We start from the raw sequence: 23,958 nt of genomic DNA, 5'->3' as shown, positions 1-23,958 counted from the left end.
CAGAGGCAGGGGAAAAGGTACTTTTTTGGGAATATGCTGTCCAAGGTGATTACTTTGCCTAGCATCCCCAGCCTAGCTTGCAAGAATTAGTTTATACATTACCATTACATTCAAAGCTGCTTTATCCAGAGTCATAGTCTTGGTCTGTCAAGATCACTGTTGTCTACTAGGGTGGGTAGAGGCTCTCTGGGGACTCAGGTAAAGATCTTTCACATTGCCTCCTACCTAATCCTTTTAACTGGAGGTGCTGGGGAGTGGACCTGGGCTCTTCTGAGTGCAAAGCAGATGCTCTACCACTGAGCCACAGTCTCTCTGTTCTTTTCAAAGAACACCCAACACAGTAAAGGTAAAGGTGGTCCCCTGTGCAAGCACCAGTTGTTTTCGACTCTGGGGTGACGTTGCTTTCACGTTTTCACAGCAGACTTTTTACAGGGTGGTTTCCCATTGCCTTCCCCAGTCATCTACACTTTCCCTCCAGCAAGCTGGGTACTCATTTTACCGACCTCGGAAGGATGGAAGGCTGAGTCAACCTTGAGCTGGCTACCTGAACCCAGCTTCTGCCGGGATTGAACTCAGGTTGTGAGCAGAGGGCTCCGACTGCAGTACTGCAGCTTTACCACTCTGCGCCACGGGGCTCTTCCAACACAGTTAACAATCCATAAAAACATATTTTTAAAAAAAGATCAAGAGCAACTGAAACATCACTTCTAAAATCTTGGGCACCAGTAACTTTTATGACACTTCCATGTGTCAGAAGAGGGGACAAGTAGTTGAACCTCATATAGAAGACTTTGTTGACCTGAATCCATTACATCACTGCCACACATTCATTGCGTGGCCTTAAGCATGGATCTGTATAATGTCTTATAAATAAGTAATAGCAGCCCCGGAGGAGGGGGGTGGGAGTGCTGTACATCATGCAGTGATGCTAGCCCTGGTATGTGTGTGTTTTTGTTTTTAAAAAAGGACCTCTTCTACACATTATGTAGAGACAAAAGTGGGTTTACAGCAAAATGTACATGGTGAACATGGAACTGCAGCTTGGAAAATATATTTGTGTCATGGATGTTTCTCTTTTGCACTGTGCATGTTACATCCTAAGTAGAGTTCTGCCATTCTAAACCCACTGGCTTCAAAAGCACCTAGAAGGGAGGAACTCTGCTTGGGATTACACTTGAAAGTTCTCGGGTGGGTGGATAGATGGATGGATGGGTGTATTGTGTGCGTGTCTGCACCTGGAAGTCATGGCATTTTCTGGTCCCTACTGGGGGCCTGGAGCCTATTCAGAGAGGTGGCTGAATAAAGCCTGCGTCCTCCTGACTGCTGGTATTCCAAGGAGAGGTCTCCCATCCAGGTACATGGTAGAGTTGACCCTGCTTAGCTTCCAAGATCTGACAACATCAGGTTTGCCTGGGCAATCCAGGTCAGGACTTTGATTTTTTTTTTAAGGGTGTAAAGAGGCTCTCCCAAAACATATTGTCTGATATTTTCTGACCCACTTTCTGGAGTTGCCCTTGTAAGTACTTTTCACTAAGCCAAATCAGTCTCCTAGTTTGGTGAGTGGTTAAGTGCACTAACTCTTATCTGGGAGAACCGGGTTTGATTCTCCACTCCTCCACTTGCAGCTGCTGGAATGGCCCTGGACCAGTCATAGCTCTCACAGAGCTGTCCCTTGAAAGAGCAGCTTCTGAGAGAGCTCTCTTAGCCCCACCTACTTCACAGAGTGTTTCTTGTGGGGGGGGGAGGGGAAGGTTAAGAAGATTGTGACCACTCTGAGATTCAGAGTGAAGGGCGGGATATAAATCCGATATCATCATCATCTCCCTCCTAGATCAGGCTCACTTAGAATCTAGCTGTGAGTGTAGAATTAGCTGCTTTTCCCCCTGTTGGCATTCATTTTGTGGTGCTAACTGGCATTGAATCTCCTATATTGCTTTATTCCTCTGTTTCTCTTCTGCTTTTCTCCTGTCTGTTAGTTACCTGTAGCAATGTAGAGCAGTAAACTTAATGTTTTTGGGAGGGAGGACTGGGGGTGTTTGGCTGTACCCCAACAGCAGCATAAAGCCTGCAGTGTCTATGTCCCTCTCCCACCTATCCCCATTACCTTGCTAGCTTTCAGGACTGCTCTATGAACAGAATCCCCCAGACAGCTCGGCTAGGCCGCCTTTGATGCCCTGATTCCATCTCTTCTCTTCTCTCTCTCTCTCCCTTTCCCTGCCACAAACCTCTGTCTGAGCAGATGTGTTAATCAGGAGGAATTATAAGGGTGTAAAATGACTTCTCCAGCTTTCCCTTTGATCCACGCTGATTGACATTTCAAAAAAGCCACCAGCCCCAGAGAATCAGAATGCAGCAGGCTCAGAAAAGAAAGAAAGAGGGAGGGAAGAGAGGGGAGGAGGGATGGTTGGTGGAGATTTATTAGAGCTGTGCTTTGTTTGGGGTGCTCTGGCACCAGATCACACTTCTGAGCCTTTACAACTGGCAAGTAGCGGCTGTCGGCTCTAATCATTGTACATAATTGACTGGAACGGGTGCCCTGAGCCCCTGGCATAGGGCTGCAGAATGTACTGAGCTCCCTGGCGTGTCTGAGAGTCAGAAGCCAAAGATTAACAAGCGCCTAGATTCTGGGTGGCTTTTACAGGCAATTCTGATAGTGAGTTGGAAAGAAAGGTTAAGTGGAGGCAGGACACAGCCACCATTTTGGCATATTCTGGAATGGGTTCACTAGTTATAAACAACAGTGCTCCTGGGCATGGAAAGACTGCTTTCACACCCCTCTAGTTATACTCAGCTGGAGTTGGGTAGAACAAGTCAGCTCTGAAGGGACATTAGGCAAGCTAAGAGCTCCAGTGCCTTCCCCGTTAAGAACTAAGCTCATTCTAACTCTGTAGCAGAAGGAGTTTTGCAAATCAATCAGGCTCTGCATAAAGGTAACCCAAATTCTACAACTTGAATATATGACAAAACCAATAAGTACGTATGTTTAAAATTTGCTGATGGGAATTGATTGGCTTTCCTGCTTTCAAGATTCAACAACTTCAGATTCTTTTTTTTTGTCAAGGAATGGGAGCAACTTTGCCCTCTGATTGTTGACAGATAACTCCATTTCCTTCTAGTTTGCTGTGCAAAGCCAGCTGTTTGGGGCCCCAGAGGTCTTTATTCTCACCAAGATGTGTATGTGTTTACATGAAAGTGGAACATCCCACGTGGTTTGTCAAAATTGGAAACAATGAAATATTTCCGAGATCCCAAATTGGCATTCTCTCAAAACAGCTGTCCATATATTTCAGATTCTGAGAAGCATTGGGTGGCTTTGGTTTGTGTTGTGTTGTGTTGTGAGATAATGCAAGACTGAGGGGGAACATTTAGTGTAGGGGTGGCCAAACTTGCTTAAAGAGCTGAATAAAATAAACATCAGATGTTTGAGAGCCACAAGACATGGACATCAGATGTTTAAGAGCTGCAAATAGGTGAGAAGAGGTGGAAAGAAAGCAACTTTAACTTTAAATACATTCTGTGATTTAAAGAGAGAAGTGATTTAAAGAGACAAATGCCTTCTCCAAGCTGGTCAACCGGGTGGAGACGGCTTCAGGAGTCACACACTATGACCAATTTCTCACTCCCCTTGTTTTGGTCTCAACGCTCCTTTTCCCTGCGGGGCTGCTGCTGGTTTTTGCACAAGCTGCCCCAAGCTGACGAGTTCCCCCACCCCTTTTCAAGTTCCCTCCGCAGCAGACAAAAACTGGTTTTCAGAGGATCCTGCCTGCTGCGGAGGGAACATGAAGAGAGGCGAAGCAACTCACTGGTCGGGGGCAGCTTGTGCGAAATCCAACAGCAGCCCCGCAGAGAAGAGGCGAGTGAGAGCGGCGTAAGTTTAGTGGGAAATCAGTCTGAGTGTGAAAGAGCCACATGTGGCTCCTGAGCCTCAGTTTGGCCACCCATGATTTAGTGCTTGATCCAAAACGGAACTTGTAATTCTGGTTGTCTTAGGGGCTGGTATGTTCCCCCCAATATTCTTTTGCTGCTGCTTCAGAGATGTGCTTGACACAGCTCACAAAAATAAGCAAGATAAAATAATTTGAAAACATAAAAATATTAAAACAGCCATTAAAAGTCCAGAAGCATCACCATGCATAAAACCCTATTAACCCAGGGGTGTCAAACGTTAGGCCCAGGGACGAAAACCGACTTGTCCAGGGCTATGTGGCCTGTGAACAACTGATGCAAGGGAGGGAACAGGAGGCTGCTCTATGGTGGGTGGGCAGAACCACTCCAATTGTGGCTTCACCATGGCAGGACAACCTCATCTGTAGCAGTAAAGCAGAACCCCTTCACTTCAGGGACTGGTAGTTTGGGAGCCACTGCAGCCACATTCATAACTTCTCCACTTGGCCTGTAGCTCCAAGGATGCCATCCCGGATGGCCACAGTATTTGCGCGTGGTGTGTGTGTACACACAATCCTCTGTTTGGGCATGGGAGCATTTGCCCAGCACTGCATTGCTGGCTCTCCAGTTCGCCCATGTGGGTTTTCCTCTGCACTCCCCTCCCAGGCCATAGGGCCTTGCAGTGAAGACACGCCAAGTTGGAGCTTACCCGTTGCTGTCCTTTATGAAGTTTATTCCTCTAGTACCCAACATTGTTTTATGGCACGCATGGTCCAGCCTGAGCATGTGACGTTTATGTCAGATAAGGCCCTTGTAACAAATGAGTTTGATGCCTCTGCATTAACCATTTGGCGGCTGAAATGATGCCCACAATAAGTCACTTAGTCCAACATCCTGTTCCAACAAGAGGCCACACAGAGGTCACAGGGAACCCTGAAATTGTAGTCTGCAGACAATAGTGGCCTCACCTGCCAACTGCTTCCCAGCACCTGAAGTTCCGTTTTTTGATCATGGCTAATAAACCCAAAATATACCTAGTCTCCATAAATCTGTCCCATCCCTCTTTTAAAATCCATCACACACTCCATCAACCACAGCAGAGGAAACTAAGAAATCATGGGACAAGGGCAGATTCTTATGGTAAGCGAACAGGAAACCAAGGGGTGGAGAAGACAGTTTTCACAATAGAGGACAGTGAGCAGTAGGGTTTCCACAGGTATGTATTGGGATACGTGCCACTTATTTATTTCCATAGACAATAGGGAGAGAGGAGCAAGTCCTGAGTAGCCAAGTTTAGGGATGACACCTGATAATTCAGGATGGTGAAAACCCAAGCAGACTCAGAAGACCCCAAGGGTCTTTCCAAACTGAGCAAAGTCAATCTGGGCAGACGCTTATGTTACATGTACTTCATTAATCTTTTTCCCCTTAGGGTTTTTTCCCCTTTTTTACAGAATGGTGTCACAAGAGCTGCAGTTTCAAAGGGGAATCAAGTGGGAAATGGGGGAGAGTTTAGCTGCATGTATTCTCTGGCAATGATGAAAACCATTTTTGAAGGTGGCCATTTTTAAGAGGAGAACAGAGCCTAGGGAAAGAATAAAATTACCTGTTATTTTCTTGTGCTGGATTCTCCCTTGAAGTTGCAGGCCCACAGTGGCAGTCTAGAAAAAGGAGAAAAACTTGGGAAGGGAAGGATCACAAAGCGACATAAATCTGCCTGATGTGTAAACTTATGTATACTGGGGTAAAATCCTTAATCCAGTTTGCATCAGTGTGATTTGGAGCAGATAATGAAGAACTCAGTTGATCTTTTGATGCCAGGGGAAAAAGGCAGATCCTGTGCTGGGTTTTATTATAAAAGGAGTGAAAATAAAAATGACCAGATTCATAATTATTTTATATAAATCTGCAGAATGACTGCTTTTGGTGTGCTAAGTGTAGTTCTGGTGGCTTTAAAAATGGATGTTGCAGAACTGGAAAAAATGCAGTGGGGGCTCAAAACTGTTTACATTGCCCTCTTTTCCTCCATTTTATCATCTCTGCAAACCTGTGATAGGTGAGTGTGTCACTGGCCCAAGGTTACTCAGCAAACTTTCATGGCAGTGTGGGGATTCAAACCTGGGTCTCCCTGGGCCTAATCCAAATCACTCACACCAAACTAGCTCTTAGGGGGATTTGACGGATTCAAGGAGGGCAGGCTTATTATTTATCTACTATTAGCAACATGCGGCCCACATGTGCAGATACCTAAATCCATGGATTCGGGCCACATGGATGCTAATCAGATTTTTCAGCAAACTCAGGGAACTCCTGTCTGTTCCTTTCCCATTGGCCTATAGGAGATCAGACATGGCCGAGAGGATAATTATTCCCCCAATAGCAGTGCAGTGCTCCAACTCTGCATGGGCCACTGCAGCTGCTTGTGTTATTACTGTTTATGTGAGCACTGAGTATTCAGGCTTGTTTTCCAGGGTTTTCCCCGCTAAGGGCTGTTAATTTTGGGATCATTTTTGATGGCCCTTTTCAAATATCTGCCTGTCTGTTTCACCAGAGTGCCTCATTTACACGCGGTCAGCAGCATAGGGAGATGAGTAAAACGGGTGATTTAAACCCCACCCAACTGGGCTGCCAGTCATTTGCAAAATGGGCATGGTGTCTTTGGAATATTGTGTTTCAGAATGCCTCACAGACAACACAGACGCCTCCCCAAATGGTTGCAATGCTGAAATGAAATTGGCAGATCTGTCTGGTAAACTGCGAGTGGGTGAAGTGTGGAGAGCCAGGGAGGGTGAGGCCATCTGCCCCATAGTGCTGCTATTTCATTCTTTATTTGTATCCTGCTTTTCTTTGTGAAAGGACCCTAAGAGGCTTACAACAGGAAGAAAGGAAATGCATAAACCAATAAAAGTAATAACAGCAATGTTAAAAGATGTTAAACTACCAATTATACAAAATATATTTTTTAAATCTCCAAGGGGCTGCCATTTGGAATTTCTCACTTGGGCACCAAAATGTCTCTTTGCTCATTCATTGTATAGCCCTTTCTCCAAGGAGCTGAGAGGAATCTCCACAGAGGGGTGATCCCATTTCCCACCCCCACCCACCCCCAAAAAACCCTGTGAAGTAGAGACTGGTGTGAACCTAGGCCTATCCATTCCAAGTGTAGCACACTAACCAGTACACCAGTGGTGTCATGAAATAGCTTGGTGAGACCCAATTTGGGAGAGCCAGTTTGGTGTAATGGTTAAGGGTGCAGACTCTTATCTGGGAGAACTGGGTTTGATTCCCCACTTCTCCACTTAAAGCTGCTGAAATGGCCTTGGGTTAGCCATAGCTATCGCGAGTTGTCCTTGAAAGGGCAGCTGCTGTGAGAGCCTTCTCAGCCCCACCCTCCTCACAGGGTGTCTGCTGTGGGGGGAGAAGATATGGGAGATGGAAAGCACTCTGAGTCTCTGATTCAGAGAGAAGAGCAGAGTATAAACCTTCAGTCATCGTCTTCTTCCATATTGTTTCAGATTCCAAGGAGCCATCCAATTGCTGTTTGTGTCGAATCATACCTTATAAAAAGATTGAAGAATGAACTGAGGGTGAATGTAGTCCAGATTCCCAGAACTGTTTTTTCATTGCTAGTACAAGACTTTTCAGATATTATGATCACACATACAGGGAGATTATGGACTGCATGTCATGTGAATACGTTCTACCCATGATCCTCCCAATATGTACAGTTAGCATGTTGTGTGAATAGGACAAGGTGTGTGATAAACTTCATGGAACACTGGATTTTTCAGGGGTTACATTCATGCAAACCAAGGGTGTACATGCATGGTAATACATGTGTCTCCCCATTAACACAGTGTGGCAACTGTGTATATCAAGAGGATCACGAATAGCCCTGACCTGGGTAGCTCAGGCTAGCATGATCTTGTCAGATCTCAGAAACTAAGCAGGGCTGACCCTGGCAAGTACCTGGATGGGAAACCTCCTGGGAATACCAGTGACGGATGCAGAGGCGGCAGCAAGCCAGCCTCACTAGAGGTTGCCAGAAGTTAGCCATGACTTCCAGGCATGCACGCACACAATGTTTTTTGAAAGAGCATTGCTCACTTCCATTATGAGCCTGATAGGGTCCTGGTGCTCATGATTATAATGTTTGAAAAGGACTGTTACCAGAAAAGGATTCATTCATACCATTTCTTTGTTCTTTGATTCTCCTGGAGGGAGTAGGAACACCTTCTGCATAGAAAGCAAAGCCAAGGAGAATTTTGGGTTCTCCTCATGTGTCTGGATCCACCAGGTGCATGAGAGAGTAAAAATGTATCCCTGCACACAGAGAATGTACAAGCAGTGTAGAAATTAAGGCATGGTCTCCTGAGTCATCCTTACAAGTATACCTATTGTTGATCATCTCAGATCATGTCAGTGTTTTAGATCCACTAGATACAGGACTTTGGAGCGGCTTAACATGACTACCTACTTAGCAATGGGTCTTTGGAGCCAGAAGGTTTTTAGAGCAGGCAACCCTTTACACCAAACTATGAGCAGTCCTTGGTTTGTAACCAAGAAAAGAGAAAAGTCATCATTGCTGCCATGTGCCTTGGTGCCTAAATTTTGCAAGTCAGAGTCCAGGACTTGAGATGTCAAAGTAGGTAGGGGAGTGGGATACTTGCTTCCTGTACAGGCTGCCTACTCTACTCTTACATAACAACCTGAGATGAGAGGGAACACTGTCAGCCCCAGGCAGTCACTCGATGGGGAGATTTAGGGCTGTCACAGGAACTTTTCTTTGCAAGGGAATTATGTACGGAGTTTGGGACAGCAGTCACACTATGTGTGCATGGGTGAGTGGATGCATTCATGCATGTAGTGAAAGATGGCTCCCCCTTCCACTTCCAATTTGTGTTGCCATTAAGAAGACATCCCATGTTACTCCCGTGTGCTATATTAAGAATCCCCCTTCCCCAGGCAACAGATAGAGCTCTATTATCTCCCAACTTGTAGTGTATACAGCAAGTAAATGTACTTAATGCACTGGCTGGAGGCCAGGGTTTTCTGTTCAATGACAGGGAGACATAATTTCACAAATAGAATGAGATGTATTTTAAAACAAGATGAAATTGAAAACAGATCTACCATAGCATGCGGCTGTTTTGGACAAAGCTGAAGATCACAGAATCATCAAGATGCCGTACAGGGTATCATCATAATCAAGGAAGAATCGTCATTTTCCATCTGATTTTTCACTCCCATCACAGCAAATAGAGGTCACGTGCTTGGTAGTTTCCAAGCCAATTTTATTGGGAGCTGTCACTGATTTTGACCAAGACCTGCTTTTGACATTTAGAGCTGGTTCTTGTGTTCAACAATGGCATGAACCTGGGAGGCCATTGTCCTGGAGGCCTCTGCACAGGTGTAGCCTCTGCACCTAGACTAAGCAGATTGCACTGTTCAGCTCTGAGCCTAGCAAATGCTGTTAGAAGTAGGTTTAAGGATGTAAAATTTCCAGAAATTTTGAAGCCACAGGTGGGAAATGTTTTTTTGGGGGGGAAACAAATTAATATTTGACATCTTTATGGAAATTAAATTTAAATATAATAAAATAAATGCCCTAGTTTTCTACAAGCAAAATAGAAAATATACCTATTACTTGTGAGAAAACTACAGGTGGATTGCACCCATCTTAATTTTTTGCACTCTGAAAAGTAGGGGGGGAAATAAGATCTAAACAGAAAATGCAAGCTTTGTGGTAAATACCAAATATACCATCAAACAATATTGATTAAACTATGACTATGGTTTTGTATTGAATTCTCAATCAATTGAAACTTAGTTTTCAATAATATCTATAAAGCTAGATGCAGTTCCAGCTATATGCTGTCCTCTTCCTTATATGGTAATGGTTAGAGAGAGAGCTCATTTCTCAGTGAAACTTTCAGGGTTTTCCTCTGCAGGATGCAGATTCTGCCCCATCTCCTGATCCCCCCCCCCCCCCGGCCAACAAGTCAGGGCAATAAGCTATTTGTTACCCAATCTATGGGTATATATGTCACAGTGATTTGAGGGAGGGACAAAGAGATTGACCACAAGGAAAGAGTCAGGTCAAAAAGGCAACAGAAGAAGCAATGAAAGCCTTCATACTCATCTCATGAAGATTAGGTATCCTTATTGGTGCAAAAATGCATATTGAATTTAAGAACTGTATGTCTGCAGCACTCCCTGCTCCTGTCTTTGAAGGTATTTCACTCATTCTAAAAGAGAAAATATATCATAGGACTCTTTTCCCCTCAGTACTCCTCTAAATTTCCATTTCTTCCTTGGGGAAAATGGGGCGGGGGGGAAAACTTAAAAAAAAGTGGACCCCCCGCTCCTGGCCTTCACATCTCTAAGTTGTTTGAGTAGACTGCTAACTAGATCTTATAAGACAAACAGTCACCACTGCTCTTTCCCCCTCTTCCTCAGAATATTTAAGGGTTTTTTTTTTACACAACATGCAATGTGATGTCACTGCACTCTGTTTTTCTGCAACCCCCCCCCCCCCATGCTGACAGCTGCTGATTTGGAGTGGGGGGGGGAGAAGCACATTGCTATGTGTTCATGTCATGCAGTTTCAGTTTCACATGAAACTGAAAAGAGACATGGTGCAGTGCAGTGACTATTCTGTTTCGATCCTGAAAGACCCCTGTTGAAAAGCCCTTTTTGTATAAGTCCTGCATTATGAAGGCAAACTGCTATGGCACTTCAGACAGCATTTGAATAGTGCTGGTATTAGACATTTTTTGTGAGGGCAGTTCAAGAAGATGGATATTATTTTTGTCAGTTTAGTTCACAGGATTACCTTCCCATGTTCCCCTAACTTCCAGTGTGATTGTTTGACAGACTGATATGAGGACAATCCTGAGTTCACTGAGGTGAACAAAGGCATCATAGGGAAAGGAGAAGCAAGCCTTGCTCTGGTAGTATAGAATTAAACCTAATGGTTCCTTTCCACCAAACAAGGCAACTTCTGTTGGAATAAGGCTCCATGAAGTTGTTTTACTCTGAGTCAGACTGTAGTTCAGTATTGTACACTCTGATGGGCAGCAGCTCTCCAGGGGTTCAGGTCACCTGCTGCTTTGTCCTTTCAACTGGGGATGCTGGGGATTGAAACTGGTACCTTCTGCATGCAAAGCTGACTGTCAGCGGCTGTCTGTGGTCCCAGGTAGAGGTCTGGAGATGCTGAGGACTCAATGTGGAATCTTCTGCAAAGAAGATGCTGTACCATTGAGCCAAAACTCCATTTCTTGCACTGCTGCATGGGAAAATTCCTTACCTGACAAAAGGAACATATGAACATATGAAGCTGCCTTATACTGAATCAGACCCCTGGTCCATCAAAGTCAGTATTGTCTTCTCAGACTGGCAGCGGCTCTCCAGGGTCTCAAGCTGAGGATTTTCACACCTATTTGCCTGGACCCTTTTTTTGGAGATGCCAGGGATTGAACCTGGGACCTTCTGCCAAAGAGAGTTCCTAGCAGGCCCGCAAGTAACTCACTGTCACCTGCTTCCTTCTATCTCTTGCTTCCTTCTGCATCACAGCTTGCTTTGCCAGGCTTGCTCAATCGCACAGGATTTGTAGTTATTTCTCTGGGGGAGACTGTAGTTTTGTAGACAAGCACATAGCCCTCAGTCTGTGTCATGGTGCAAAATATTGCAAGAGTGCTAATGTTTTGAGGATGTTTTAAGTTTTTTTTTTTAAATCTTTGTCTGTGTCCTTTATAAAGCTTATGTCTCCACTACCTGGTGTTACGTTTTATGATATACATTGCCTGGCCTGACAAGGTCTCATTTATGTCAGATCTGGCCCTCGTAACAAATGAGTTCGACACCCCTGGTTCAAACTATTCATATGAACCAAGCATAGTGCTTGTTCTATTCAATGTTCCTTCCCCCTCTTCCCTTTCAAGTCCTGCTCAGTCATCGAATTTAAAGCATCTTGGAGCTTATTAACTGTTGGTGTGAACATGATACATGGCTTTCTCTGCATATTACTTTCATTGCCTCAAGGGTTAATAGCTGCATTGGAGAGAACATCTGCGCAGCAACATGTGAACAACAGATCAGGTATCTGTTTCACCCTTGCATTCATCTTGATAGCTGCAGCTGAAGCCACCAGAAATGGAATGCCAGAGAAATGGCAACAACTGGATGCAGGCGGCTTAGTATGGGGCAAATGCCACAGAATATTTTGCCCTGAATTCGGGGGAAACGATGATACATAACTGATAACTTACACTATTGTGTAAGGGACAAAGAGAGGAAAATTCAGCCTGTGGTAGATTTTCTGACAAATTTCTGTGCCTGTTGTCAGGTCAAAATTCAACAAGTGCAGCTTTCCTTTTCTCTGCACATCCATTCTGGGAACTGTTGTACCTGTTGAATCTCAAGGCACAGTAGCCCTGCCAGGAAAAAAGAAAAGCACAGGCTGCTGATATAAGGAAATAGACTGGCTATGGGTGCTAGTTTGGGCTGGTCAAGTGAGGAGTGCCGCCATGGCTTCAAAATGGCAATAGCAAGGATGCCCTTTTTGGCTCTATATCAGAGGACCAGCAGGGGGGCTGCTCTCCTTGTCCCCTTTTTCTCTCTGGTTACCTTGGTGACATGCAGGGTGCTGTTGCTAAGCAACAGTTCCATAGTAACACGCATACACACAGAGGAGGCGTTAGCTGTGCTTTTGTGCCTGGTTCTGTGTGTTTGTCTTTGATCCTCAGGTGAGCAAAGCAAGGGCCTTCCATCAGGTAGACTTTAAGCTAGGACTCAGGTTCAAATATGGGGGACTTGCTGCAGGAGAGGGGGGAATAAAAGAAAGCAATAAAATCTTCCTTCCCCAGCACATTGAGAACATCTGGCTTGGGTGACGAACAGAGCTAATTTGCTCTGTATGGGTACCTGTTGAACGGAGAAACAGGGTTTGATTCCTCACTCCTTCACTTGCAGTTGCTGGAATGGCCTTGGGTCAGCCATAACTCTGGCAGAAATTGTCCTTGAAAGGGCAGCTGTGAGCAGCCCCACCCACCTCACAGGGTGTCTTTTGTGGGGAGAGAAGATATAGGAGATTGTAAGCTGCTCTGAGTCTCTGATTCTGAGAGAAGGGCGGGGTATAAATCTTCAGTTGTTCTTCCTCTCTGTACGGGTACCTGCTGAATGGAGAAATCTAAACGTGAGCGAGCTTCTTACATGTTTCTGTGATCACAGCGATTTGGAAAAGGGCTGCCAGAATCCTAAGCTTTAGTTAGAACACTGATAATATATGCGCTGGGAAGTATTAGGAATTGACTTCAGCCCCCCTACTAAGTTTATGGTTTTAATCCAGATCCACTAGGGTATGTAGGAAACGAGAGAGCTGTATTCTGCAGAGCTGGGTTTAGAATGTCACTGTCAGGAGGAGAGCTTTGCCCAGGTTGTATGAATTTCCCACAGCTTCCTACTTCTCATTCATCAATGCTCCTCTGTCTCTTGCGGAGGTTGATTCTCTCCCAGCCTGCACAGCTGCCGGTGGTTTTTCTGTGGGCCCATTCAGATTCCTAGAGGAATCTCCTGCCAGTTTTCCATTACCCTTTCATGCCACAGTTTATCCACACAGCATGTTAACTAAGAGTTAACCACGTGCATCTGAGCATGTAGCAAGTGCACCTTTGTGTCTCTTCCTCCTCCAAGGCAACCATAAACATCCTGTATGCGGCAGCTGTGATTAAGGACCTTGAACAAACTTTTGTTGGTCTTACAGGTGCTACTGGACTCAAAAATTGTTCTACTGCTTCAGACCAACATGATTGTCCACCTGGGCCAGACTATGCAGCTATAGGAATAGCTGTTTAAAAGTAAAGCAGAGCCCATTTGGCCTCAGAACATCATGTGGAGGGAGGGAGGGAGGGCATTTGCCTCCTCCCAGCTGTTTTCCATTCTGAAACAGTGCTGGAGGGAGGAGTTAAATCTTCATTTTTGCTGTTCCACATGGAATATTCCATGCTTGTGGAGCAGCAAAAGCAGGGAAATAACTCCTCCAATTTGGTGTAGTGGTTAAGTGCATGGGCTCTTACCTGGGAGAACCAGGTTTGATTCTGCACTCTTCCACCTGCAGCTGCTGGAATGACCTTGGGTCGGCCATAGTCTCGCAGAGCTGTCTTTGAAACGGTGGCTTCTGTGAGAGCTCTCTCAGCCCCACGTACCTCACAGGGTGTTTGTTGTGAGGGAGGAAGATAAAGGAGATTGTGAGCTGCTCTGAGATTCAGAATATCGGGCGGGATATAAATCCAATCTCCTCCTCCTCCTTCTTCTCTGTTTTAGTGTGGAAAATGAGAGAGGTGGGGAGGCAGGAGCCCCTTCCCTTCCTATGGTGGTGTTCCAAGTCCAAATAGGCTCTGCTTTATTTTATTTTATTAACAGCCATTCCCTGCATCCTATGTGGCTGCAGGAACTCAAGTTCCCCACATCCAGTTAAAAAAAGAAGCAAAAGTCTTTTTGGCCCTAAGGGAAAAAAAGCTTTCAGCTCACCCAGGGCATTCAGTTCAGAAGAATACTGGACATGTCACTGATCAGAAGGCCTTCTAATGTGAGATTGAGCACCAAAGGGATAGATGGATGTCCATTTGCAAAGATGTACTTTTACCCAAATGTGCATACGACTACCACTTCTAAGCCAATCTTCTTTCTAATGTCCCACCAAGAAAAGTTTTACGGCTCTTCTGCTTCCTTGGATTTTGGTTGAAGGGCTGGACCCAGATTAAATTTTCCAATGACAGAATGGAATTTTCCTGCCTCCCCCCTCCCACTGCAGCCCACCGATCTCCACAAAAGGCTGATTCTGCGGGGTAGGGGGCCCTGAGGAATTACATGATGGGAGGTCTGCAGTGGGAAGGGGGAATTGGTGTCGCCAGTTTGTCTGGATCCAGCCCCAGGTATGGAAGTGTATTGTGAACTCTCTTCACTACTAGGGCAAGATGTTAAGAAAGGCCAGGATTATCAAGAGGAAACTATGGGTGCTTTCACACAGAGACTGTTTGCAAATGGATTTTGCTATTAGAACACAGTAAAAATCCACTTGCAAAATGCATTATTTAGTGCAGGGGTGGTCAAACTTGCTTAACACAAGAGCCACACAGAATAAATGTCAGATGTTTGAGAGCCACAAGATGTGAATGTCAGATGTTTGAGAGCTGCAAGACTTGAATGTCAGATGTTTGAGAGCCAGAAGAAAGGGAGGGAGGGAAGGAGGCATGGGGGGAGGAGAGGTGGAAAGAAAGCAACTTTTAACTTTAAATAGATTCTCCAAGCCACTGGCTGGCTTGGCTTAGAGAAGTGATTTTAAAAAGAGAAATGCCTTCTCCAAGCTGGCCAACGAGATGGTGGGGGCTTCAAGAGCCACATAATATGTGCGAAAAAGCCACATGTGGCTCCCAAGCCACAGTTTGGCCACCCTTGATTTAGTGTGTGTGAATATACCCTATGTGTTACATTATCACTAAGGTGGGAATGAATTTGTTCCCCAAAATCCTCATCTGGCAAAAGCTTACTGTCAAATATGTTGCAGCTATTCACTGATCACTTGAAGGATGATTACCAAATATCTGATATCTGTATTAGACGTCCTGTAATTTCTAACAGTTTTGGATAGATGGCAAATAAAGATATTTAGGATCCAGTATCTTCCTATGATGCATTCAGTCACCTTGTTGAAACTAATCTGCCCTTGGTCTGGTCAGTGCCTGGATAGGAATCCTCTTGGGAATCCCATGTGCAACCCCTTGGCGTTCCATGATGGGAAAAGGTAGCCTATAACTGAAATGAATAGTATTAGATAGCATTTTAATAGTATGCTAAATGCCATAGCATTTAGTATCTCATGACATTTAATGGATTACATGATAGATTGGCATGCAATAATATTTAGTATTTGATAGCTGACATTCAGTGGTATTATTCAACTTGCAAATAAACCTTTGCATGTAGAATTGAGTTTGGGATTTGAAATGTCCTGTATAAAACGCAAATGCCAAAAATGCAAACACTGAGGATTTCAAGCACTTGTGAATATTCCTCTCATCCAATTACTCTTGCCTTTGTGCACTAGGAGTCCTCAGCCTTGTGCAGCCTAGGAGCACTTGTGAACTTACATCTGGAAGGGGGAAACTCCCTGAACGCCCAAAGGCGAGGCAGATACGAAGAAAGATATTCTGCATGCTCAGAACCACTTGCTTTATTAAATATCCAAACACAAAGCAGAAGAGAAGAGATTGGATTTATATCCTGTCCCTTCTCTACCTGAAGAAGTTCAGAGCAGTTTACAATCTCATTTCCCTTCACTTCCTCACAACAGACACCCTGTGAGGTAGGTGGGGCTGAGAGAACACTGACAAACTGCTTTTGAGAGGACAGCTCTAACAGAGTTATGACTGACTCAAGATCATTCCAGCAGTTGCATGTGGAGGAGTGGAGAATCCAATTCAGTTCTCCCAGATAAGAGTCCATGCACTTAACCACCACACCAAACTGACTCTCTTGAAAACAAGTTATAGAGCTTTCCTCTGAACAGGTTATCCATCTATCTGTTCCCTTCTCCATGTGTAATGTCCCAGTCCCTCCCATTTTCCCATGAATTGGATCTAGACTAAATTTCCCACAAATGGAATGGGAGGAGTAACTTCCCCCTGCAGACCCCTAATTTGCCTCATGCTGTTCCTGAGGGCCCCTTTTCCCCTGTGAGTAGCATTTTGGAGACATCACTGGGCAGCAGTGAGGGAGGAAAGGTAGGAAGGTTCTGTTCCACTCGCAGACATGCTTTGTAATAGAACAAAGTAGGAGTCAAGTTGCACCCTTAAGACCAACAAAGTTCAGAATGTAAGCTTTTGTGTGCATGCACACTTCTTCAGACAAGGAATGAGGTACAGTTAGCAGAGCTACATATAGCTGGTGGGCAGTGTTTTAGAATGCAAGTGGTACATACTTTGTGTGAGCAGAGTTATTATCCCAATCCGTTGCTTCTCTGTCTCCCTACTCTTTCGCTATGCCATGATTTGTACCCAGGTGCCTTAGAATTTGGGACTATGCCTTTCTGTTCAAATTCTTGCACCTAAAACCTTGTTTGCTGTCATGTCCAGGGATATGAAATATTCCAGTCCAGTCACCATCAACTTTCCCAGGGAGTCGGTGAGAACACCTGCTTCCTAACCTCACTTCCCACATCCTAGCTCATGTTTGCCCTGAACTGACTCTTTATGCTGTGATCGATGCCTTCCCTGCCACTTGCTTCAGGACCCTGGAAACACATTGTGGTTTGTGTGCATGAGTTGCAGCTGCATCCTCTATGTGTTCCCCTTCCCTGGAAGTGGCACAAAGCACTGACTGTTGCGCGTGGGGAAGCTGAAGGGCTAAAGGGAGAGCAGCTGATGATACGTGAGGGAGAGAAGGACAGCTTCACTGCCTGCCTTCTCTAGTTTTGTTTTTTAAGCTGTGGCCACACCACAGCTTCCTGTCACCCTGAGACAGTGGCCCGCCTGAATGTGGCTGCTGATCTAAGAGGAGGGACTTTCCTCAAATCTAATCTGACTAGAACAACCGGAAGCATGGGCCACATTCAGGTGTTGCAACAGAATTCTGTTTGTTCACACAGACACAATTTGGTTCCCATGATCCTGGACTGTCTCCTCCCTCCCTCCCCGCCCTCCTCCCCAACGTGTGGGATGTGACTGAAGGCTTTCTGCTTTGCCACACTTTCAATCAAAACTTCAGTTTGCCATTACACTTGAATGAAAAATGCCTGGGTAAACTGGAGTTTCTTTCCTTGTGACCAATGGGATTCTAAACTGGGATTAAATCCCTTTGTGGGAAGGAAACCAATTCTAGTTTGCCCACGGGTCTGTGTTTGGATATCATCACTAATTTAAATTTGACTGAAGATTCCCCGAACCAGGAAAGCTTCAGGCATACTCCAGATGCATGGTAGAAGGGAATGGGGAAATACGTTGAGATACCTGAATGCTGCCATAATGGCTAAAAGAGAACACTGCAGTAGAAAGAAAGAGGTCCCCAGTTGAAATCTTACCTCCTCAGACCTACCATAAGCAAAGTAGCTCAATTTTCCCCATCAACACTATGGAGAGAATCTTACAGGGTTGTTCTGAAGCAGTCTGAACACTTGAAATGCATTATATAAAAGCTAACTGTTGCTATTCTATGATTATTGTTAATCTGTCTTGTTTTCATTCCTCAGAAGCCGTTGCAAACAGCCAGGAATGGACCCTTGGCCGCACCGTTCCCGAGCTCCGACTGGTAGGTGTTTGTAGCTTACAAATGTACCAACCAGTGTTCTACCCAGAAAATGCAAGTTCTCCTTGCTACATCACACATTTTCATTATATCACCAAGGCAATTTCATGCAGTTAATTCACATGAGTGGCTTTATGTTGTATAATGCTAGCTTTAGTACATAACAGCCTTGTCGATACTGTGGGTTCAGAGCTGGCCTGAGGCTCTCAACTGTGGTTGGGTAACAATTCTGTCCCCTTTTCTTAGCCCTTCTCCTTCCTATCCTCCCTGTTACCACCTCATTAACTGGGCTTTCTCAGGAGTTTCAATCACACTACAACTGCCTTGTATTGATTGTGGAGATAGGCTGACTACTGGACAGTTTTTTGAGGTAAAATGTGGAACTCTTAACGGCACTTGAAGTGTCCAGAGAGCCGCAGAGCGTGTCTTGTCAAGCAATCACCCTGTAGTGATCTTTCTTCTCTGTCATCTTCAGGGTGTTCTTGGGACTGTCAAGAGTGGGAAATCGGCGCTTGTTCACCGCTACCTGACTGGCTCCTACTTAGGCCTGGAACCGGCTGAGGGTGAGCTGTCTTTCCCTTCCCTGTCCCCCAAATAGAGCTCCCTTTCTACCCCCACTCCCAGCACCTGTACGCATCTTTCCAGGAAATTCAGCCTGTTTTGGAAGGGACAAGTGACAAAGGAGAACTGACAAATAGGAAAAGGTTTCCTCTCAGTACAGAAACCCCACCCCCACGTTGCCTCCTGTGTCTCAGATTATCTTTCTGTACCACCAGTGTCCCCACCTACCCCCCATCACAGTCACAAGCTGCCTGATGGCTGAGCTGTATAGATTTCTTCTTGGGTGGGGCAGCTTCCTTTTGTTGCCAAAACCCTTCTCATTGCTATCTCCTCTTGCTATTTTTCCCCCAGGGGGCCAGTTCAAGAAGGAAGTGGTGGTAGATGGGCAGAGCCATCTGTTGCTGATTCGTGAGGAAGCAGGGCCTCCGGATGCCAAGGTGATGCTTTCTTGTCGACCAGCAGGACAGTCACCCAGCCCTTTAGCCTTTTGGATGGTCACCGTTGTACAGCTCAAGCTGCCTTTAGAGTTACAGCACATATTTACACTATGGAGAGATAGTCCCTCTTCCCTGGGAACTCTGAGAACTGCAGTTCTGATGGGAGTGGCAACAGGGTTGTAGACCCTGCCTAGGGCTTTTTAAAATTATTATTTAGTAGGAATGCACAAGAACGCAGTTCTGTCTGGCTTGGCATCAGGGGGTGTGGCCTAATATGCAAATGAGTTCCTGCCTGGCTTTTTCTACAAAAAAGCCCTGGCCCTGCCTCATTTCTCTACCCTGTATGCCACTGTATTGTTATGCTACAATACTGCAATAATTTTGAGTGACACAGAGTGACAAAGAGTTGGTTAAGATATTATTCGTATGCTCTCGTTTTCATTATTATTTTTACTGCCTGCTATTTCTTTACTTTATTCTATTTATAACTGAGTCTGTCCTGGACAGCCAGCAGAGACTGAGAGGTTCTGGATTCTTTTCTTTGGAATACAGAGAGTATCACCCACCCAGTGAGCAGTCAAGCTGCTACCTATTTCCAAGTATGCAGGCCTTGGCTCCCTCTCAGAGACGTTTACACAGTTCACAGGGCCATACTGCAGGCTATGTTTTCCCTCGGAAACTGTCAGGTAGCCATATCACCTCACGTGCAAACCCCAGTGGGACAAATAGTGCCCCCCAAGGCTGTTTGGGTTGGGGAAATAGTGGTGGGAGATCCAAACCATTTCCTTCAGAGTGCTGCACTCCTCATCCGAATCAAGGCCCTGCATGCCTAGGGAGCACAGAGCTTCCAAAATATGTGTGTGAGACCCAAATGGAAAAAAATTTGTCTCCCAAACATCAGTATTTCGGTCAGATCCATGGGTGGCAGCAGGTGGGAGAAGGCAGGGAAGTTCCATTTTGTTACCAGAAACACCACCTGATTTTTTAAAAAAGTGTTTGGGTGGAGATTCTTCTAGACCAGAGTGAGAGCAACATCCTCTCATGTTTCTGGTTTCATCCTAAATGCATATAAACACCTTCACCTGAGAGAGCATCTCTTGTTGACTGGCACGTCCCTCTGCTTTTCCTTCTCTTGCAGTTTGCCAATTGGGCAGATGCCGTCATCTTTGTCTTCAGCCTGGAGAATGAGGCCAGTTTCCAGGAGCTGTCCCAGTACTATGGGCTCCTCACCACCTATCGGGCAGTCTCGGACATGGCTCTTGCGCTTGTGGGGACACAGGGTGAGTGGGAGAAGGCACGGAGGGGACATTATCCTGAGGATTGGAGGGGGCAGGTACCACGACTTTCCACGCACAGGAGCTCTGAGTATAATAATTCCATAGCACCCAGTACCAAAAGAGAACAGCATTTTATTAGAACACAAGGAAGACCTGGTTTGGACCCTCCAAGACCATAACCGAACACTGCCTTGCAACCAACATAACAATTGAAACTAAAACAAGGGCCTTTTCCTTACAGTATCATGTTAAAATAACTGTATAAAACCATAAGGGAAAATCCCTAAATTCACAGCTCCCCATGACATAACACTGGGCAAAAATTTTCAAAGCTTCTACATAGGCGTTACCTTTACCTGTGTCTTAAAGAGCCTTACAGTTAACTGTTTTACTCTCAGAGTGAAAAAGAATAGTTTTTTGGTGGTGGAGAGGAGTACCTTTTCATAGCATAACTGTGTTTCAGTTGGGTTTCTGAGCTCTATTCTTCATAAAAGTAATGTATGTCCTCCATTTCTTATGTAAAGGGCCTTAAGGCAATTTACAAAAAAAGTGAAAATAATTTCTGATAATCTTTATATCTAATAACCAAGGTATGCCCCCCATGTGGAAAAGGGTTTAAATTGTGATTAATTAGGGGAGGGATGGTGGCTCAGTGGTAGAGCATCTGCTTGGGAAGCAGAAGGTCCCAGGTTCAATCCCTGGCATCTCCAACTAAAAAAGGGTCCAGGCAAGTAGGTGTGAAAAACCTCAGCTTGAGAACCTGGAAAGCCGCTGCCAGTCTGAGTAGACAATACTGACTTTGATGGACCAAGGGTCTGATTCAGTATAAGGCAGCTTCATATGTAATATATAATGTTGATGTTCTTCAGTTCTGTAACAATGAAGCTGAATTCTGTGCACTTACAAATTTCCATGCATTGTATTTTGCATAATGTTTTGTGCTTAGCATGGGTAGAGAGCATGTGGACATGTGAAACTGCCCTACACTGAATCAGACCATTGGTCCATCAAGTCAGTGTTACCTACTCTTGACTGGCAGCAGCTCTTCAGAATCTCAGGGGGAGGGCTTTCCCACTACCTACTTCCTGATCCTTTTATCTTGGAGATGTCAGGGACTGAACTTCTGCGTGCCAAGTGGATGCTCTGTCACTGAGCCACAGCCCCTCCCTGCTATACAAGACCCTGAATTTCTGTCCCTCCTTAAAACACTGAAAATCTTGCTCAGCCTTTCTGTGGCTTTCAAGTTTCCACCAGCTTTCATTGCCTCCAATTCCACAAAAAAGAAAAACCTTACCAATGCTATCTGCTCCACTTTCACAGTGTATTCATGGAATTCATGTCCTCCAGATTGTTCTATGGCAGGACTGGACCTCCTTTTGAAGCTGGGAATTCCACTGGTGTTCAGGATATCTGTGGCCTCTTGTTTAAAAATCTTTAAATCTGTCTGACCAGACAACCCAAGGGACAGCTAACGGTGGGGGGAAATCTATAATCGTTAGAAAGCCTAAACATCAAAATATAAAATTAGCATCAAGGATCCAGTGATGACAGTCAGGATCAATCAAAACTGTCAGCTAGCTGAACAGAGTATCAGACAGAGATATTAGATAACCAATAAAATCAGCCAAGGGTCCCCAAGGTTCTCTTAAAATGCATTACTTTAGCCTGGCAGTAGAACGTTTGGGGGTAAGATGAATCTCCCACTGGGAAAGGAATTCAGTGATCTTGACAATCCTCTTGAGGAGGCCTTTTGTTAACAATGGCCCAGTGCCCTGACTTGTGCCAGATGCTAGAGCAGGGGGATGGTTCAGAAAGCCTGTGTTGCAGACCCGTAGCTAACCAGGGGCCCATGGGGCCTGGCCCCCTGACAGTTTGGGGGGCCCCTCATCCCCAGGCTGCCCCTCTCTTCTGTGCAATTGAAATTGGGTGGGAGGGGTACCCAGGAGCAGCCGCTGTCCCTCCCATGACATTTAAAGGGCCCACAAATCAGTTGGTTTGGTGGGGTCCAAATAGCACGGGTCGGGTGGCAGGAGCAGTCACCAGCCTCCTGAATTATTTAAATGGCCCCTCCCCCTGAGGCCCCCCCTGGCCTCCTCCCCTCATGGCCCCTAGCTATGGGGCTACTATGTTGGATCCTGTCCTTGACTCAGGGCAGTGGCCAACTGATCCAACAGGGCAGGTTGCAGGGAAGCAAAGTTATGTGCTGAAGAAGTTTATTATCTGGTCATCAGGATCAAGGCGCTGGTGGGAAGAGTCAGTGCAAAATCCAGGAACTAGGAAAATTCGTCAAAGGGAGTGGAGAATAGCAAAGGCTGAGGCATAGTCCTGTAACAGCTTGGGCTGTGTGTATTCATAGCCCTGATGGAGGAAACTAGTGTGCTAAATCTGGACAGCGCAAAGCCATTAAAAACAAACCAACCAACCTTGGGTCTCTGATTCAGTGCCGAGTTCAGAAGGGTCAGTAAACAAAAGAACCGAATGGTGTATGAAACTGTTGTTGTTGGTTTTTTAATGAACTTGGCATGGAAATAGTTCAGACAGGGCAGAATAATGGCGAAGGTCTTACTTCTGTTCTTTACCTTCCGCTCCCTGGGGGACAAAGGGCCAAATTAGATGTTAGGGGGCAATCCATATGTAACATATTCATATATCATATGCCTCTGTTTTTACTTAAATCTGGTTGGGGAAATGTTTGTGTTTTAAATAAAAAACAGAGCACAGTGGTGAGAATAAGGCCTTCTCCATCTCTTGCCTCACCTCGCTGTCTTTTGTCATTTGAGGCCTGTTTCTTGCAGTCTCACTCAGGCCCAACTAGCCATTCCATCTGAGTCATGGTCACCATGGAGACTTGAAGGAAGCAATCCTGATGTGCCACAGTCACCATAATCAGATTTGCTTCTGCTCCCAACCACCACCAATGGTGCCGTTTCCCCAACTCATTGTGGCCCTTGTGGACATTACTTGCCTCTCAAGGGGGGGGGGGCACATGTATTCAGTGTACATGCAGCCCTCTAGTGGGGCATATAGCACCCCTTTGGAGCTATTTTGTTTGAGAAAACCACATGGGGGGAGGTTGAAGCCTCTTTTGCCCCTGAAAACAGGAATGCAGTTCTGACAGGCTTGGTGTCAGGGGGTGTGACTTAATATGCAAATGAGTTTCTGCTGGGCTTTTTCTACAAAAAAGCCCTGTATATCAGGATGGAGTTCCTGTGAAGAAATAGCAGCTCCAAGCCTTCATAGCAGGAATGAGTTAGAGGTAATGTCCAATTTGACTTGGGAGACATTAGGGAGGGTACCTTCAAGCAACAGCATGTGGAGATAGGATGGTGGTAGAGTTTATCTCCTCTTCCCTTTCTGCTCCATTTTCTGTAGCCTGTTGATTAATGCACTCCCATTCTCTGCTCGCTTCACATACAAATGGGAAGATGTGAATGGATCCCTTCTTCTTAAGCTGCTTTTGTGGTCTTCTTCCAGTCCAAAAGCTTATGGGTCTCATT

General features: G+C 45.4%; 2 protein-coding genes across 5 annotated transcripts in view; both read left to right on the top strand.

Annotated features, from left to right (window-relative positions):
- Positions 1–23,958, top strand: part of METTL1 (methyltransferase 1, tRNA methylguanosine) — a 1,067,043-nt gene that overhangs the window by 451,172 nt on the left and 591,913 nt on the right. The gene's annotated exons all lie outside the window — the stretch shown is intronic.
- Positions 1–23,958, top strand: part of AGAP2 (ArfGAP with GTPase domain, ankyrin repeat and PH domain 2) — a 175,657-nt gene that overhangs the window by 120,416 nt on the left and 31,283 nt on the right. For 3 of the 4 annotated variants that reach the window (XM_060252252.1, XM_060252251.1, XM_060252250.1), the window contains exons 2-5: positions 18,131–18,189; positions 18,662–18,749; positions 19,099–19,184; positions 20,323–20,464. In XM_060252252.1, coding sequence (XP_060108235.1) covers positions 18,131–18,189; positions 18,662–18,749; positions 19,099–19,184; positions 20,323–20,464 — 375 coding nt within the window. The remainder of the gene's footprint in view (positions 1–18,130; positions 18,190–18,661; positions 18,750–19,098; positions 19,185–20,322; positions 20,465–23,958) is intronic. The other variant, XM_060252249.1, reaches the window with a different exon arrangement.

The sequence above is a fragment of the Heteronotia binoei genome, chromosome 13 (assembly GCF_032191835.1).
Source record: "Heteronotia binoei isolate CCM8104 ecotype False Entrance Well chromosome 13, APGP_CSIRO_Hbin_v1, whole genome shotgun sequence".
NCBI classification, from domain to species: domain Eukaryota; kingdom Metazoa; phylum Chordata; class Lepidosauria; order Squamata; family Gekkonidae; genus Heteronotia; species Heteronotia binoei.
The sequence above is the reverse complement of the archived record's forward strand: the minus strand, read 5'-3'. Positions and strand labels throughout refer to the sequence as shown.